We start from the raw sequence: 19923 nt of genomic DNA, 5'->3' as shown, positions 1-19923 counted from the left end.
CCGTTACCTGCATACCGAAAGTCACTAGGAGTACCGCCACCTCTTACACACGCGCACACACACACACTCACACTCACACTCACAGTAACATGCGGCGCCAACGCACCCTTCTGCAACCATCCAAGTGACCTCTGCCTAGGAGCCTCGGGGTGCTTGGGTGGCCAGGGAACATGGCGACACGGCCCCCGACCCGAGAAAAACACCTGCCCCGCAGTACCTCTCAACTCCCAAGGGCCTCCCTGAGAGTGAGCGGACGGAGGCGAACCTAAGCCTCAGGATACGGTAGAGGAGAGCGGGATCCCGTCCGAGCAGGACGTGCAGGAAGAAGTTGGAGGTGGAGAGGTCAGAGGCTCAGAGGACGGGGGTTGGGGGGGAAGGAGCCAGAAGAACGGAGGGACGGTAAAGGCTGACGTGCCCCACGGTGCACGGTCCTACTCACCGGCCGGTCGGTCTCGGACCTGGGCTCCGGGAGAGCGCGGCGGAAGCGGGGCGCCCCCGACCCCACCAGCCAGAGGTCCACGCAGCGGGGCCCCCGCCAGCGAGCCAGTCGGGGGGCGTAGGTCGACAACGCCCTCCTCCCAGCCAATCACCTCGCGCACTCGGGGGCGCGCTCCGGATGACGTCAGGGCGTGGCTAGCCGCCTACTTCTCGCTCGGGGCGTTTCCGGTCTCTACCAGGCCACTTCCGGGTTTCCCCGGTTTGACGGTTTGGGCGCGAATCGCGGCAAGCCCGCCTCGCTGAGTGGTTCGAGGGGAGCGGTCGGTGAGTAGTGAAAGCCTTGCCTGGCCCGTGGGTGCGGTGCGAGAGGGAGTTTTGTGACCCACCCGTTCGTGGCAAACTCCGCGGTTTGCATTTGAGAAGCGTGAGGTGGCTTTTCCGAAGGGGGGGAGTGCGAGCCGGTCTGCCCGGCCGGGCCACGGGTTGGATTATTTGACTCGCGAGGAGGGAGTGGAGCCACGCTGGTTCGCCCCTCCTTTCCGCGCACCATCCTCACCCTCGTCCCCCTGCCGTCATCTCCCCGCAGGCCGTGGCGGGACCGGCGCAGCCTCGGAGCTTAGTGTCTGGCCTTGAGGCTCCTGCGGTCGGCGGCCGCCGGCGTCACTGTCCAGAGGTCAACATTGGGCTTGTGTTTTGCCACTCGCGGTGCTCACGTCTTCTGCCCTCGCCGAGGTCGGGACTGAGAGCCTTGGTTTCCGCGAGTGTCAGCAAGCTGGTAAGGAACCGGCCAGCCTCGGTCCTCCCTGTGTCCCACCCCGGAGAGCGTGCGTTCTTCCCGCACAATGAAGTCGGCCCCCGGCCACCGTTCCCGTTCTGTCCAGGCCTCCCGGGCACGTGCAAGGGTCGCGGAACGCACCCGTCTCTTCCCGCTGCCTGTCATCGGGTGTTCGCTCCTTTCTCGCCAAGACCTCATTCTCCTTCTGGCTCAGTATTTCAAAATGTAACTCAAACATTAATTTTTTTATCTGAATACTGTATATTCTCTCTCACACACCACCTTGAGGTAGTCATTCACTCATTTGTCTTATAACATTTGTCACATTGTATATAACTGTCAATCATAATTGTGGGTTGTTGGTTTTTTTGTATCTGTACCCACTAAGCTGTGTTTCCTGTGGATCTAAAATTTCTATTTTTTTTTTTGAGCTATATCCCAGATATTGTTCCAGGCAGTTGATGTATTCTGCACAAAATTTTAGCTTTACACAAGCCTTTGGTGTTGGTACTTTTATTAACCCATCTTACCAGTGGGAACGTGAGCACCTTTATTCGGCCAGGGCTCTGCAGCTAGTTACGTGGCAGAGCCAGGATGTGGAGCCTAGGCAATGTGTTCTCACTCTTGCAGTGGTTCCCAGCCCGGGCGATTTCACTGCAGGGGCAGTTGGTAAGGTCTGGAGATCATTCCGGCCGTCACAGCTGGGGAAGGTGCTACTTACTCTGTGGGTGGAAGCCAGGGATGCTGCTAAACCTCCTTCGGTGCAGAGGACAGCACCCACAACAGAGAATTAGCCCATTCCCACTGTTAGTGCAGTGTAGTGCCAAGGTTGATACATTGGCATTGTGGCTTATTGCTTCACGTAGGTTTCGGTGAAAACGGTGTTTCTCAAACTGATAAAGGACCAATTTTTGTTTTTTAATTTTTAATCAGTCACATCTGACACTTGTAAAATGCAATTAAAAATGAATTGCTAGTCAAACTCAAAGGCTAACACGGGCCAAATAAACAAGGTTTAAGTTTATGTGGGTCGCAAAAAACAAAAGCTTCAATTTTCATAGAAATGTAGGTTTCTTTCAATAGAGACATGCTGAATACAAAGGGCTGAAATAAATGAGTAACCGTTAACATAAAACAATAGAACATTTTAATAAAAATTAATATTTTTTCTTGAACATTAACTTACCAGGCACTGACTAACTGCACAAATTAATAAGGGTAATGCAAATAAACCTATTTTTCTTGTTCTCCGAAAGCAAAATATTTCCTGTTGTGCACACCAAGCAAGTCAGTCCAACACTAATGACGCGGCAATCGGCTGCTAAAATATTTGCTGCTAGTATTAGTGGAGAGAAATGGTGCACCCGAGGGTAAGGCGCGTAAGGGAAATGAATGCAACACAATTATAGTCATCAGTCATTAGCAAACATAGTTCGTTATTAATAATTATGTATAACAGGATATTGTAAAAATTAAGTTACAAAATGTTTATTAAAACGTTTCTTACATACCGTCGTTATATTGGCTAGGCCACGTAAATTTTCCTTGTGAGTTGCACGCAGGCCGCACATTTGACATGTTTGCTACAGACTCTGCATGGTGTCATATATCAATGTAGGTCCATAAATTGTAGCAAATGTACCACTCTGATGTGGGATGTTGATGGTGAGGAAGTGTAGCGGTGGGAGGAGGTATACGGGTATATTGGAACTCTGTCCTTTCTGCTCAATTTTGCTGTAAACTTAAAAATGCTCAAAAACAGTCTATTTTTAAGGGGAAAAAATAAATTACTAGAAAAATGAAGTCTGAAAAGAAAAAAACAAAGCCAATTATTTTATGATCAGATTCAATATAGACATAATTGTCAAATTGTTATAAGAGTTTCTAAATCAATACTCTCAATTTCTATACTTAAAAGCACTATAAGACTTTATGTATGGATGTATGTGTATTATATATCTCCGTGTATACTGTACCTAATTTCTGCCTATCTACTCCTGATAACCTAATGCAAGAATAAATATCCTATTCCTCTGTTCCTTTTAGCAGAAATGAGTTTGGTGATTAAAAATCATTAGATGGAGAAAGGGGGTTATTCTAAATTTTGTCATTGATGTTCTTAACTCCACTCCTGCGCCTGTTTTTTAATTTGTGGGAGGGACAGAGGAATCAGTATACTTCTGTGCTCTTGTTAAAATGCACATAATCCAGACAGTTACATAGCTTAAATCCTTGTGAGTGAATTTACCACATTAATCTGCACAAGTTAGATTCATGGTGTAATTCTAAAAATTACCTTCTTCCATTTTGGGCATAAGTTGAATGATAAATCCATTAAGTTTAAAAGAAAAAGACCTGAGTGACACCTGTGAGATAATAGATATCAAAGTTATCTGTGACCAGAATAAGACAATTCAGCAGTTTATATTCCCATATTCTTGGATTTAAATATGGAGATAATGTTATTGTATGGAGGAGTATAAAGTTATAGATGCAAAAACATTTTAAAATGGTTTTTTAAAGCCATGCAAATGGAAGAAATTTCTAGGAATGAAATGAAATTGGATATTCTCACTCTAATAAGAACCAATGTTATTTGTTTTTAAATATATTTAAATGTTTAAAATATTTAAAAGGGCAATTTGGAATATTTATAGAAACAGGTAGTCTTTTAAACAAAATATTATGCAAGTCTTAGGCATTTTTCTGTCCTTTTCATTTTTACAGATTTTTTCGGAGCACTGTTAGAATTGTTCTATTTAGATCAAGATGTCTAGCAAAGCAAATGCTTCCAAGAAAAGGTCTCAACAGTTAAAAAGAAATCCAAAAAGAAAAATTGATGATAAGGAAGTGGAGTTATCAGAGAAAGAGGTAATGAAAATAACCTAGTTTATCATCCAGAACTCATTAGAAATATCATCTTTTCTCTGTAAAGGAGTATATGAAAACTAAAAATTATAGTAATTCATATTATGTGGGAGCTGTTACAGCATGATTTGTAAAAGTTCTCAGACAAAAATTGTTTACTTCAATTCTGAAGATATTAATCAGAGAATTCTTGGGGGAGGAGTGGGTCATAGGGCATTGCTAAAGTATTTAAATGGGAAGACTAGGAATAAAGGATACAAATTCTATGGCATTCATATGTTAAAAGATAAGAGAATATGACAGTTGGTGGAGGAGATTTTTATTAAGATAGAGAAAAAATAGTTCGGTGTGAATTAGCTTTTTTTTACCATGACTTTACCATCTCTTTTAAAAGAATAAATAACTAAATAGTCACATTTTTTCTTCCGTTTTACCCTGTATTAGGCAGTGCCTCTATTTGTTGTACAGATTAAGTATGTAACACTATTTCACTGGCAAAATGAGAAATTATTTCTTTAAAACATTGTTTGAGATCCTAGGACATTCTTTTTATATATATATATATATTTTATTGATTTTCTACAGAGAGGAAGGGAGAGAGATAGTTAGAAACATCGATCAGCCGCCTTCTGCACATCTCCCACTGGGGATGTGCCCGCAACCAAGGTACATGCCCTTGACCGGAATCGAACCTGGGACCTTTCAGTCTGCAGGCCGACGCTCTATCCACTGAGCCAAACTGGTTTCGGCCCTAGGACATTCTATTATACATTATCACCATTGTCCAGGAGTTGCTTTAGTTATATTTTTTGCCTGAGACAAGTACATGCCCTTTTTCTGCAAAAGTGGCAATATACTTCTTTCTACCTAGCCAAAAGTTATATGAATACTCTTCCAAATAAGTGACAAATCTATTGCCAAAGCAAAAATTTTTTATCTGATGTTTAATTCTTTCTGTGTATGTGCACATGTTTTCCCCTCTAGGTTAAAAACACAGTGAAAAAAAATAAAAATCATCCAAAGCATCTGTCTTCTAAAGGTATTTCTATCCTATATCTTGTTGAACTGGCCTTTCTCAAGCTATGTTTATTCATGAAAAAATTATCAGTATCTTGTTTATGAGTTCTGCAAAAGCAAAGGGTAGTAACAAACTGCAGCATTCTCATTTTTGCAAGAATAAGTAGCACTGGTTAGTCAGTTATTTTGGTCAACTGAAATTTTATTTACCATCGCTAGCAAAACACTGTGTAGGGTTATAAAATTGATAGGAACTAGAGAAAAAGTGTCCCACGGTTTGAATTATTACTCATCTGTGATACATAGAAGCACTTAGTGATTTCTCAAGACAAATATGCTTCTGTTCTGCCACCACTGCACAGATTAGTTTGGAGCCACTACCTGATTTTATTTGGAGTAAATTAGTTTAATTAAATATCACCTTTTCCTTGAAGAATTGCCTGCCTCTCCTCACCCAAGACCAGGTTATGTTGTCTGTTTTTATACTTCCAGAGCGCACAGTACTTCTGCTTTTATAATGCTTGGCGTTCTTATAATTATTTCATCTCTTTTCTCCAAAGTAAATCTTCATGTGAGCCAATAGTATATCTCCTTTGTTTATCCCTTCTCAGTAGAAAAGTTAACAATCTACTAAACACTGTCTGTGGTTTGGTTAATCTCTTTTGTTCCAGTTGCCATCCAACATTTAGTAGAAAAAGTGCCCAAGTCTTAACGAACTCTTTAACTAAGATCATTTCTGAGAACCATACTTTTATGTTGAATTCTAATAATTGTAGCTTGGTTATTCATTTTAAATTGTCTTGGCTTTGTATCTGCAGTGTCAGTTAATATTATTTTAGTTAACATAACAATAGGTAGCAGGTTCATACTTAACACCTGGCATGTGATGGCTGTGCAATAAAGAGGAAATTAAACAGTTTATATAGCTTTATAATATTTGGTTCTCTTGATTCCATTACCTATTTTATGTATTTTTTTAAAATATATTTTATTGATTTTTCACAGAGAGGAAGGGAGAGAGATAGAGAGTCAGAAACATCGATGAGAGAGAAACATCAATCAGCTGCCTCCTGCACATCTCCCACTGGGGATGTGCCCGCAACCCAGGTACATGTCCTTGACTGGAATCAAACCTGGGACCCTTGAGTCCGCAGGCCGACGCTCTATCCACTGAGCCAAACTGGTTTCAGCATTTTAGATAAATTTATACTCTAATCACTTTTTAAGTAAAATCATACAAACTTCTACTGACCAGTCTCTTCTTTCACCAGGACAGACAGAGCAAACTAGTCTAAAACAGGTAAAGATAGCATCCAGCAGGAGGAAAACCTGGCAACCTCTTTCGGAGAGCAGCAGAAAGCATTTGCAAACTCTGATGGAAACAGTCATCATGTGAGCATGAAATTTTTTCACTTAACTTTATTTCTACTTACGTTTTCTATAGATAGTATTCTTTTAAATGTTATTTTCTATTTTATGGTGATGGAATGTTTTTCTCTTTCAGAAGATATTTTTAATAGCATTAGCCTAAGCACGAAAGTTTTGATTATTTTCAGAAACTTAGAATTCCATCAGGGAAATATAAATGAAGTCTATGTGGCCTGATCCGTGCAATGTGGACATTTTAGGAAGAAGTTGAGTTCAAATTGACACTATCTGGAAGTTACCACGCTAAAGGCAATACAAAGAAAATAAGGGTTCTGCTCTCAAGGAGCTGAAATCCATCAGAAGAGTCAGGCATATAAATTAAACACAGCAACGTAATGTGGTAGAACTTTGATTATCCCTCCACTTAAAATGTATACAAAAGAAAAAGTGATTGATTCTGCCTGGCTAGGAAAGAGGCAAACTAATATTTACTCAATCCTTTTTCTTTTTCTTTTCTAGAGCAATTTTGAGTAACAAAAGTAGAGAAAATGAACAAATTCAATATCATCTCAACTGCCTGAAGAAAAGGTAATATACTAGCAGTTATGCAATAGGAAACGATTAAAACATATTTAGGAAAAGTTTAATCTGTCTTTGCTGCAGAACAGACATTTGTGGAATAGAAAAGTTTTTCATTTGGGATTTTTGTTGTTGTTTTAAAAAGAGGAACAATTTGGGAACATACATTCCATCCTAAATTGCTGCTATATGCAAGTCTGCATTCTTTAAGAGAATTTATTAGGAAGAGTCTGAAGGTGACAAAAGTGCCTCCTCCTATAATTCACTTTTCTGTGTTGGGATTTGAACAGTATTTTGTCAACTTTAACTCCCTTCAACTGCATTTTGAACAATTTGAAGTTCACAATTCACCACTCTTATTTATTCTGTCACTGTTTTCATGTAATTTTCCAGAGTATTACTGCTCTTCCTCTTGAGGCAAGTCACAAATGGAGGTTTCTTTTCATGTGTTCTTAAAAAGTCACACCACTGTGAGTGATTTTCAGCGATTACTTTTTTCTAGTATTTGCACAACGTTGTCTTTTCATAGAAGAATGTTCTGCATCTTAGTTACTGGTGTACCCAGAAATGTCTGTAACCTAGTACTTGATTCTTTGGAAGACTGAACACAAATTCTGCTTACTTTAAGTGTAAAGTAGCAGAATAGAAAGGTTGGGATAGGGTAGATGGGGGTGGGAGTTGGTGGAGAGAGGTTGAAGAGATTAAAGAAAGACTTCTATAAGCAGGCCTGTAAATGGCTTATAGGAATAACAGCCTAATATTGAAGAAGTGCCCTAAAAAAGCTACTTAATAAGATAAAAAATATATAATGAAGATGTAGCTTACTCATGGTCTTCTTACTATAGGACAAATAATCATGGTTGGTTTGTAAATGAGAATATGACAGTACATAATAGCTGTTCTTCACCGTAGTCACGCTGGGTAATCAGAAAAGATTAAATTGTTCAATATATAGGCTGTCTCTTCATCATGTAGCAGCCATGGAGATGTATATTTTAAAGACTGCCTGTTTTTTTGTTTGCTCTTGCAGCTCACTTGCTTTAATCCCCAAAGTAATAATACTCAAGATACTTTCCCTTTTACTAATTTAGCAGTGTTTACAGTCTTACCAAATTTATTTTAATTGGACCTCTGAATACATTTTCCTATAGCAGCATTTCTCAAAGTATATTTGGAACACTTATTCTTAAAGATGCTCTGTGAATAAAAGTGATATATCGTGAATAATGTTTTGGTCCATTAGCGTATTAAAAGTCCTGCAGTTAGTAAATGTATTTTATTTTGCTTAACCTAGCACCTCCCAAATTAGTATTTATCACAGGGACTCTTTATTTCATGTATTAGTCTCATCTCTGCTCTGTCTGCATTTTGGCTGTATTCTTTTAGACAGATTATCCCCACTAGGTTAGAATTGTAGACATAGACAGCTTCCTATGTATCTTATTAGCCTTGTGAAGAAAGAGGAGAAAGAAAACACTTATCCTCTTAGCTCCAGTCACAAAATTCTAGGAGATAGACCAAGGGTCCTCAAACTTTTTAAACAGGGGGCCAGTTCACTGTCTCTCAGACCGTTGGAGGGCCGGACTATAGTTTAAAAAAAAACTATGAACAAATTCCTATGCACATATCTTATTTTGAAGTAAAAAAAAAAAAAAAAAAAAAAAAAAAAAACGGGAACAAATACAATATTTGTATTTGCATGTGGCCCGTGGGCCGTAGTTTGAGGACCCCTGAGATAGACTGTGATTGGCCCAGCTTCAATGATACTCCTGTCTTTGGACTGATTTTGTGGCAAGACTTATGATTGATATAGACTGTATCATACACATACCCACATGATCAGACAAACAGGGTTGCTAGTCAGATAAAGTGGTTATACCCTATAGTTTCTAGAGGAACATGCTTTGGAAAAGTTGTCATATAGAAACAATGTTGTAAATGGTGATTAAGTATTATTGATAAGTAGGATGTATTCATGTTATATTTTTAGTTTAATTAGTTTTAAAAGAATTCTGGAAATCTGACCACTATTTAGGACATTGGACTAGTGGATGTCCCTTCCACAAAATTGACTTAATGAAGTTTTAGAAGAAACTGATTATAAATGGAAACTTTATTTTAGTTAAGAAGTCAAAAACTTACCCTCTTGGGAAGATTATACAGACAAGATTTATGCTTAAACATGATGCCCTAATGATGGTTTTCTGGAAAACTGAAGTTTATTCTAAAAGTTTGATGAAAATTATGATTGGTGGGGGTTTTACTGCCTACTTTTTTCTTTATAAAAATTAATATTTTGAATAAGACCCCAGGAAGATAAGTCTTAGGTTCCACTGTTGTTCAGATTAAGTAGTAGAACGTTTTAGCACCCCAAGTGCTCCTATTAGGTAAAAGCAACCAAATTCAGATTTTCCTACTATGGAAACAAGAATCAAATATTGGAAAGCTGTATTGCTCTGTGCTAGAAGTGAGGGTAGTAATGTCAGTTTTTATTGGTGCTCTACTCAACCAGTTTGGAGGACTTTTTAACTTTAATATTTAATACTATTCATGTTGCTGGTACTTTAAAACAAAGCACTTTAATCTCAGTGTTTTATTTGTCTTAAAGTCTATGGGACTCAGTTTTCTTTAAAGTCATTTTATTAATCACATTCTCTAAAAACAACTGAGATTTAGAATCCAGGCTCATTGTTAAGATTTATAGAGCAGTGCTCCATCTCTTACTCAATAATTCACAATAAATAATACACTTATGTGCTAGAATAGTCTAGAAAACATATTTAAAAATCGGGAAATTTTTATTTTAAAATGCATATAATTGTTAAATGTATAAAAGAGAAAATTTTCCTTTTATGAAGAAGCTTAAGTGGCCCCATGATTTGAAGTAAATCTTAATAAAATAAAATGTTAAATGATGATTTGTCAGGGCTCTTTTGGGGAGACTTATTTCTAAGGTGAGTAACTTTTAATAAAGATGAAGCCCTTGGGAGCAAGACAGCAAATAAAAACGATAACAGTATTTCAAAACAAAACAAAAGTAATATTAATGGTACTGAAAAAATAAACTAATAATTGTGTTTTTATTCTATCCCTAAGATTGCTACAAATGTTTGAAACCCTAAAAGTCCCTCCCCCAAAACTGAAAGATTTAACTAACATGTCAAGTCTACTGAAAATGGAAAGGGCCCGTCACAGAGCCAATGAAGAAGGCCTGGCGTCGTTGCAGGTATGGGAATGAACAGGGCGTCCATACCTAGGGGGACGAGGAAGAGACCAAAAGGCTTTTTAAATTATTATGATATTCTCCTGGCAATAAATACTAGGTCTTGGACCAGGTTTGTTCATTAAATTCTTTTTTTTTTTAACTCTAACCAAAAACTTCACCTACACTTGGGGCCTCTAAAGTTAAGTATTTCTAATATATTAGTGATTAAGTAACTGTCTTGTGTTTTTTTTACCAGACTTAATAACTGAACTATCTGAGTGATTTTTAAAACTATTTTTATTTATTTCAGAGAGGAAAGGAGAGCGAGAGAGAGAGAGATAGAAACATCAATAATGAGAGAGAATCATTGATCTCTGCCTCCTGCACAACCCTCACTGGGGATCAAGTCCACAACCCGTGCATGTGCACTGACGGGGAATCGAACTGTGACCACCTGATTCATAAATCAACACTCAATCACTAAGCCACACTGGCCAGGCTATTTTAGTATTTTTTATTAGGAACTCATCACTAAATGCTGTAGAATTGGAAAACATTAATTTTTCCATCCTATACTTCATTGTCAGGAACACAGTTATCATCATCATTGTTATTATAACTAACATGTAATGAGGGCTTTCTTTGTTCTAGGCACTTTTCTAAGCACTTATAGTTATATTCCTTAATCCTCACAAGGATTTAGAGAGGTCTATGCTCTGTTATCCTCATGCTACAAATGTGAAAAAGACATACTGACATTTCTGGCTTAACCTTAGACAAACTGCTTAAAATTGTAGTGCAGACCTAGCCAGTCCAATGTCAGAGCATGATTCTTAATCATTATGCTGTAGAAGCTACTAAGAAATAACATTAGCTGTTATCATTAACTTCAGCCTTGTACTTAGTGGATACTTGAACAATTAAGAAAAGCACCTTGCCGAAATCGGTTTGGCTCAGTGGATAGAGCGTTGGCCTGCGGACTGAAAGGTCCCGGGTTCGATTCCGGTCAAGGGCATGTACCTGGGTTGCGGGCACATCCCCAGTAGGAGATGTGCAGGAGGCAGCTGATCGATGTTTCTCTTTCATCGATGTTTCTAACTCTCTATCTCTCTCCCTTCCTCTCTGTAAAAAATCAATAAAATAGATTTAAAAGGAAAAGAAAAAAAGAAAAGCACATTATTGGGAGATCACTTCATAAATTATATAACTGTTTAATCACTATGCTGTACACATGAAACTAATATAAATAATATTGCATGTCAATTGTAATTTAAAAAGTTTTTAAAGAGTACAGGCAAATCAAATATAGATATAGATATAGAGAAAGAAGCAACTTTAAGTGACTTATTGGATAATTCTAAAAAGTAGAGCAGATTGGACCATATATCCCTTAGTCATTTTGACATTGTTTGTAGATGTGGTGCTTAGGTCTTTGTTAGTAATTCAGTAAGTACAAGGTGGTAGTAGTTCATGCAAGGAATGCCAAGGATTTCTAATATTTCAAAATTCACAAATAATTTATTCTATTTTATATAATTTAGATAATGTTGGAAGGATTAGTTTCTGAGCAACAAATCTACATATATTATAAATTAATAGGGTGGTGTTTTTAGTGATTTCCTGGCTTTCTTTATAGGGTGAGATTACGTTTAATTTCCTCCCAATGTTACTGTTTTTCATGGATTATTTTCAGTACTGGCTCTAGTTCTAACAGTTGGATGACAATATTATGGGTTATTTTTTTTTATTTTCAGATTCATTGACGTATAGACAAATTCTAAGATTTAAAGTATGCATCATTGGTGATTTTATATAGGTATGCATTGTGTGTGAAAGGATTCCCATCTAGTTAATTATCACATCCATTTCTCATATATCCTTTAGGGAGAGGTATAGATAATATCATTTAAATTCTACTCTTTTAGCAAATTTAAATTATACAATACTAGAGGCCCAGTGCACGAATTCGTGCACGAGTAGGGTCCCTTGGCCTGGCCAGGGATCAGGGCCCATCAGGGCCGTCTCATCCAGTCCTGATTGGGGCTTATGGGGGCTGGCCAGTGGGGAGGGACCGCAGGAGGTTGGTCAGCTAGGGAGGGACTGTGGAAGGGCTTCAGGGCATGTCTGGCCCTCTTGCCCAGTCCTGATCAGCGGGACACCAGCAGCAAGCTAACCTACTTGTTGGAGCATCTGCCCCCTGGTGGTCAGTGCACGTCATAGCGACTGGTTGAGCAGTTGACCAAACAGTTGGACACTTAGCATATTACGCTTTTATTATATAGGACTAGGGGCCCAGTGCACGAATTAGTGCACCTTGAAAGGAACTGTGGGCTGTGAGGCTGCGGTGGGCACACGGATGGGTCTCAGCCTATCCTCCACGCCACCGCCCGGCCCCTCTTGCCGCAGCCCCCGGTCCCCTGTCTGTCGGCAGCCCCGCTCCCGCCACCGCTCCCACATGCTGACAGCACCGGCCCTGTTGGCACCCGCTGACGGCGCAGAGCAATTGGGGCCAGCGCCAGCAGCAAATGCGAGCAGCGGTTGTTGCACCGATCACCCCTCAGGAGCAGGGGGAGGTGGAGAAGCCCTCAAGGGCAATCGGAGCCGGCAGCAGTGTTTGACCATATTCTGCGCAGTGAGAAAACCTGAAGTCATTTTCAAGGTCCACCATTTCTTCTTTTCAGTCGGGTTAAGTTTTTAAGCTTTCTAAATCTCTGTTTTCTGGCAGTTAAATATTTCATCCTTTGGTCTCCCTGCATGATCTACAATAATAATCTGCTTTGTGTTGGTATGTACTGTTGTGTTGCTGACAGTTACCTGAAAGAGAAGTTGGAGTGCTTCATTGGGCTGGAAAAAGTTTAGCTAAATCAGAAAGCAGGTCTAATTAAGCAAGTTTATTCTATAAAAGGCTAAGTTGACTTGCACATGCATGATGCATATAAAGCTCTTGCACCAATCGCACACGTGTGTTTCCATCTGTCATTGTCAATCGTGAATTTGGTTAACACTTCTATTATAGTGAAAGGGCGAACAGCGATATTAAAATATCTCTTCTAATTAATTTCCTTTCGATAAGCATGAATTCGTGCACCAGGCTACTAGTTTATTATAAAGGACTCAATTTAGGAACAGCCAAAAGGAAGAGATGCCTAAGGGCACAGTATATGGGAAGGGATGCGAGCTTCCATGCCTCTTCAGGCACATCAGCCTCCCAGTTACTTCATGTGATAACCAACCTGGAAGCTCTCTGAACCCCATTGTTGGGAGTTTTTATAAAAGCTCCATCACGTAAGCATATTGATTGTTAATTAAGTCTCCAGCCCAGCTCCCCTTCACAGATCAGGGAGTAGGACTGGAAGTTCCAACCATGATCACATGATTGCTTGTTCTGGCAACCAGCCTTCATCCTCTGTGTGTGCATTATCATAAACTCTGGTAAGGTTGAAAGGACTTAAGAATAACAAAAGACGCTCCTCTCACCCCAGTCACTCAGAAAATTACAAAGGTTTTTGGTAGCTGTGCCAGGAACCAAGACAAAAATCAAATATAACTAACTATGCTCTTATCCCATCCTTCCCCACCCCCCATCACTTAGGAGTTACAAAGGTTTTAGAAACTCTGTGCCAGGAACCGAGGACGAAGACTGAATAAATGTATATTTCATCTATCACAGTGGTCTGTGGTTTGCTTGATAAGTCAGTTACTTGATAAGTCACTATTCACATTTTGGGCATAAGAGTTCTTCATTGGCATAAGAGAGTCTTTGAACTAGGAGTTTGTAGAATTTGTATTCATTCATTTTCTCTTGTGCATCACTTAGAAAGCTTTCTCCTGCTTCAGCCTAGAGTTACTGCTGGTGGTGACTTTCCAAAACCTGGGGGAAAAAACCACGTAAGCATGGGGAGGATGTGCATTCTCCACACAGTGGTGGCCCTAGCAGGGAATTTTTTTTCCCCCTCGTTATAACAAAATGAGGTTGAACATTAGAGGAACTGCTATACCAAAAAGTGAAGTTACAGAATTCAGGAAAGAATTAGAAATAAAATGCTGGAGGCTAAGAACAGTAGTTAGCATAATAAATGCGAGAAGTTCTCAGAAGGCTGATGGACATCTTCAGCAGGGCTGAAGATCTGCATATTATTACCTGCTGCCAAACAGCTGAGGGCAATTCCCCTAACCTGATAATCCTTTACTGTTTACCAAACTTTACCTTTGATATGTATATCTGCTTTGCTAAAGGGCAAAATGTATTAATAAAAAGCCATGGGTCCGGAGATTCAGGGAGCTTAGTCACTAGAGCTAAATTTCCATCTGGCTTTCCCCCATGCTTTCCAAATTTATATTTCTTGTGTAGTCTCTATTCATTTATGCACAGCCCTTCTCCAGATTCCTGAACCCTAGCTACAGAAAGACTGCGGCAATAAAAGAAAAAGCCTTTTGGATTTGCCAACTAAGTTAGAGTACTAAAGCAAACAAATACAACTGATAATACTTACAATACATAGAAGGTGAAATAAGGAGAAAATGTTAAGAATCAAAAAGAATGATTATTTTTTAAAGGTATTGGGGGGGAAAATGGAAAATACAAAAGTTGCAAAATGGGTATGGTAGGAATACCCAAAGAAAATAACCAAAGTAATGGAACAAAATTAATTTTAAAAAATTTATAATGAAAAAATTTAGTCGTTATTATTTTTTTTAATTTTTATTGATTTTTTACAGAGAGGAAGGGAGAGGGATAGAGAGTTAGAAACATCGATGAGAGAGAAACATCGATCAGCTGCAACCAAGATACATGCCCTTGACCGGAATCGAACCTGGGACCCTTGAGTCCGCAGGCTGACGCTCTGTCCACTGAGCCAAACCAGTTAGGGCTAGTCATTATTATTAACTCTTCCATCAGTGCTGTTATTCATTTCCTTCAATATGAGTTGAATGGTGGGCCCTGAAAAGTACGTTTAAATCTTAACTTCTGGAATATGACCTTATTTAGAAAGCGAATCTTCCCCGGTGTAATTAAGTTAGGATCTCAAAGTGAAATCATCCTGGATTATCTTGGGTGGGCCCTAGATCCAGTGACAAGTATCCTTGAAGAGATGGAAATGTCCTTATAAGGGATAGGCATAAAGGAAAGGGCCTTGTACAAACATGCAGAAATTGGAGTGATGCAGCTACAAAGAATGCTGGCAGCCTCAGAAGCTGGAAGAGGCAAGAAAGGAATCTTCCCTAGAGCCTTCAGAGGGAGCCTGCCCACGGATCTTTGTAGTGGCATTCATGGTTCCCAAAACTTGGAAAAAAACAAGATGTCCTTCAGTAGGTGAATGGATAAATAAACGGTGGCACATGTAGACAATCGGATATTAAAATCAGTATTAAAAAGAAAGTAGCTATCAAGCCCACAAAGGCAAGGATGAAACTTAAATGTATATTATTAAGTGAAATAAGCCAATCTGAGAAGGCTGTGTACTATATGATTGCAACTATATGACATCTGGACTAGACAAAACTGTGGGGACAATAAAAGGATCAGTGATTGCCAGGGTGTGTGGTGAGGGTATAGATGAACAGGCCATCAGCCCTTGGGCTCTGCTGGATTTACACAGGGCTTCCAGAATCCAATTCTAGCTGCTTCAGTAAGTTTTTGAGGAAATATTCTTGTATGTGAGGTATATCTTTTTGTTTCAGGAAATTAACTTCTTTATAATGCAATATTACAGTGGGCAATTAGTTCCTAGCAAGTCTGGTTTTTGAAAGAAAAACATAAATATATTTACCAATTTCTTTTAGCAGTGTTGCAATATATAAGGGTTTTAAAAGATATGTATATATCTTTGGGGGTTTATTTAATAAAATATTTAATTTGAAACATTAACTTTCTCTTTTTGACTCAGGAAGAAATAGATAAAATAGTAGAGACCACAGAGGCAGTGACTGGGGATATCCAGAGCCTAAAGAACAAAATTCAAATTCTGACAAGTGAGGTGGAAGAAGAAGAGGAGAAAGTTAAAGAGGTAATTGTTTAATAATATATTGCTAGACTCGGTGTAATTTTTAATGCTTACATTTTACCAAGACAGCTTTTCTGTGTAATAAGTTCAGAGATATTAGTCTTTTTAAAGAACCTATAGCTTTCTTTTTCTACTTTAGATGTTTCAAATAGATAGCAGTGGTGTACTCTCCCTTCCAGAACTTTCTCAGAAGAGTCTCAAAGCACCCACACTTCAGGTAACAATTTACTATATTAACTGTATCACCAGTTATTAATTTGATATTTAAAAGCATTATATATCCTGTCTCTTTAAAAAACAACAACAAATGGAATTCATGGTATACATATACACACAATTATTTCTTATTTGACACTATAGTTTGAACATCTTTCTTTGTCAGTCTATGTAGATGTCTCTCGTCCTTTTTAATAACTGTATAATATTCCATTGTATGGATGTACCATAATATAAGTTGTGAGGTACTGATGACAATAAGTAAGTTTTATCTGCCAGGATGTTATCCAGCATCTAGAAGCATTCAGGAATCTGGAGAAGGGGATGCGTGTGAATTAATAAAGAGACTAGAAATATAAATTTGGAAGGCATTTTGGGAAGCCAGAGGAGACCTAGCTTCAGTAACCAAGGTCTCTGCATCTCTGGACCCCTTGCTCTTTATTATCACAAATTGCCCTAAAGCAAAGCAGCTATACATATCAAAAGGTAAGGTTTGTTATACAGTAGGCATTGTCAGGTTGGGGGGAACTGCCCTCGACTGTCCCAGTAGCAGGCAATAACATGTAGAGTTTCAGGTTTGGGGAAATGCCCTCAGCTGTCTGGCAGCAGGCAGACTTTTCAGGTTTGAGGAAATGCTTTTAGCTATTCCAGCAGCCGGTAATATGTAGATATTCAGCCCTGCTGAATAAGCCCCAAGTTCCATCAACCTTTTGATGAACTTTTTGCATTTATGACCTGCTGGAATTAGCTTCCAGCGTTTATCATTACAGATAATGCTGAGTATACCCTTGTACATATATTTTTACGCATCTGTGTGGTCATATAACTGTAGAATAGATTTAGGGAAGTAAATTGCTTTTGCTTATGCTTCTAACAATGACCTATAACTCTTCATAAATCATATTATGCCTTATGTGTAGTAGTCTATACACTGCTAACTTGTCTTTCTTCAAAGGACCCTAGTAGATATTATAGTGTAAATGTTTATAGTGGTAGAGAGTCTTTATATTTTCTCAAAAAGTATTTTGAACTTTTCCTATTTACAATTCACCTAGGTGTAAGGAGCAAAATGGGCAGAGGAAAAACAGAATAATATAGATTTGAGAGAAGAACAGAATGAGTTGATGGGTTTTGAAGTTGAGTGATGGGAACATGAGATTTATTATACATTCTCTAAATAATGTACATTTATATTTTTCATAATAAGATTAAAAACAATTATATGCGTGAAGGTGGTCAAAAGGTACAAACTTCCATTTGTAAAATAAATAAGTCACGAGGATGTAACATACAGTATAGTAATTAGTCAATAATATTGTATTGTGGTTTTGAAAGTTGCTAAGAGTAAATCTTAGAAGTTCTCATCACATAAAAAATTGTAACTGTGGTGATGGATGTTAACTAGATTCATTGCACAATATATATAAATATTGAAACATTATGTTATACACCTAAAACTAATATGTTATATGTCAGTTATATTTCAATAAACATTTTTACACTAATTACACATTGTACCCACAGGAAGAAATTTTGGCACAAATTCCAAACCAGAATGCTCTTCTGAAGGACTTTGATGTTCTCCATAATTCGTCTCAGACAAAGAACATGCTAACTTTCATCGAAGAAGCCTATAAGAGACTGGATGCCTCTTGAAGAATGTTTCTAAGTTATTCCACATTAATTTATAATGTTTATAAGTTGTAAAACTGTTAACCTGATGATATTTCAGAGGCTAAGGCTTCTTTAAGGCTTATTGTTTCCTAATATGGAGCTTACAATGAGCCTCTGTAGATCTACCAGTAGCATCTAGTGTAGTCCTGAAGACTGGTGTTAGCAGTTGCCCCGTCCAGGAGCTCACATTTTTGTTCCAGTTATTTACCTGACACTGTAAGATAAGAACAGTCACAGTCCACTGATTTAGAGGCTAGATAAAGCTCATTTATTGATTAGTGCAGAGGAAATTTGATACTGTGACTTAATATATGTAAAGTGTTTAAAGTACCTAGTTCATAAAAACATGTTTGCTTTCATTATTATTCTTTAGCTGATGACTTACATTTTCTGCCTGGTCATCTGGAACTTGAGAAATCTCCAAATGCCTTTACTTTTTTACATAACTCTCTAGACTTTGCGGTATAATTAAGATTCTCCATGTGTCTTTAACTTTGGAGGTAGCACGGACATTTCTTTGGTTGGTTTAGTGTATAGATGTTGCATACTTATTTTCCCTTACCATCAAATCATACTTTCATTTCATAAAATTATTAAAATGAAACATAAACAGATTTACCCCCTTAAAACAAAAAACAAACAAAAGTGAATTTTCTTTCCTCATTGTGATTATAGTATGTATATACATGTAAATAAATGATCAGTAAAACATTAAAATTTATTTTTATTGTCTGGGTTGCTTTAATCTATTTGTAAGTAAAATAACTGAAATTTAATTATCTTTCTGTCTCACCTAGAATACTTTGTCAGTTAATGTAGAAAGTGCCACAATTCCGTTAATATCCTCCATGCGGAGACCACCAGGAACAAACTCGGTGTAATGCTCACTGCCGTGAGGGAGGCCACACGCCACAGGAAGCCCTGGGCAGCTCAGTAAAAGGGTCAAAAGCAATATCTTTTAGGAAGCAATGGTCCAAAAGGCCATTAATGGATTTCAGAGGGAAAGAAAGTCTTCAATAACACAAACCTGTACTGCAGCATTTAAAGCAAGTGTTTTTGTGTATTTTGGACTGTCTGCTACATCAAGCAAAGCAACTAAAAGATTTTTCAAAATATCTTAAAAACTTCACTTGGAGACTTACAGCTTCAGGGTTTTAGAGTGACTAATAGAGCCCCAACTCACTGATTTTTATCATTAATTACGATGTTTATAATAGCTTTTGGGAAAGGAGGTACATTAAAAGTCTTGTTTCTCACCCAGCTGGTGTGGTTCAGTGATTGAGCATCGACCTATGAACCAGGAGGTCACAGTTCGATTCCCAGTCAGGGCACATGCCCAGGTTGCAGGCTTGATCCCCAGTGTAGGATGTACAGAAGGCAGCTGATGAATGGTTCTCTCTCATCATTAATGTTTCTCTCCCTCTCCCTCCCTGTCTCTGAAATCAGTGAATACATATTTTCTTAAAAAGTCTTGTTTCTCTCAGAACATCTGTTTAACAGATTATTGAACATCAACTGGAGCTTGTACTTAGAGTTCTTCATGCATAAACTGGTCATACACTCTTGGAGCTTTGAAAAGTATGTGACCTAATTTTAAGAGATCTACAGTTCTGGCAGGTATCAAGCAATTCAAAACATACATAATATTTTCTTTAAGGATGCATGTTAGTGTACTCTCTATGAATAACTTAATTATAAACCCAAATAAAATTCAACTGTACTTGGTACCAATAATTCAAATGGCTGTAGTTCCTATGTAATTTCCACACCTACCTGAG

General features: G+C 38.4%; 2 protein-coding genes across 3 annotated transcripts in view; one reads left to right on the top strand and one right to left on the bottom strand.

Annotated features, from left to right (window-relative positions):
- Positions 1-595, bottom strand: part of MMUT (methylmalonyl-CoA mutase) — a 39077-nt gene extending 38482 nt beyond the window's left edge. The window contains exon 1 of the mRNA XM_081094684.1: positions 440-595. The gene's annotated coding sequence lies outside the window, so the exon portion shown is untranslated. The remainder of the gene's footprint in view (positions 1-439) is intronic.
- Positions 596-686: 91 nt separating this feature from the next.
- On the top strand, positions 687-18877 carry CENPQ (centromere protein Q). 2 transcript variants are annotated; one of them, XM_081094905.1, is made up of 10 exons: positions 687-762; positions 1025-1438; positions 3941-4084; positions 5066-5120; positions 6370-6490; positions 6986-7054; positions 10142-10271; positions 16139-16258; positions 16395-16472; positions 17996-18877. In XM_081094905.1, exons 3-10 carry the CDS (start codon positions 3983-3985, stop codon positions 18125-18127), a joined length of 807 nt encoding a protein of 268 aa, XP_080951031.1. In that variant the 5' UTR covers positions 687-762; positions 1025-1438; positions 3941-3982; the 3' UTR covers positions 18128-18877. The 2 variants fall into 2 exon arrangements, with proteins under 2 accessions (XP_080951031.1, XP_080951032.1); XM_081094906.1 differs by lacking the exon at positions 687-762 and having other exon boundaries at positions 1103-1213.
- The last annotated feature ends 1046 nt before the right edge of the window (positions 18878-19923 follow it).

The sequence above is a fragment of the Myotis nattereri genome (genome assembly GCF_964212035.1).
Source record: "Myotis nattereri genome assembly, chromosome: 6".
Taxonomy (NCBI): Eukaryota; Metazoa; Chordata; class Mammalia; order Chiroptera; family Vespertilionidae; genus Myotis; species Myotis nattereri.
Note: the sequence above shows the minus strand (reverse complement) of the source record. Positions and strands in the feature narration are given on the sequence as shown.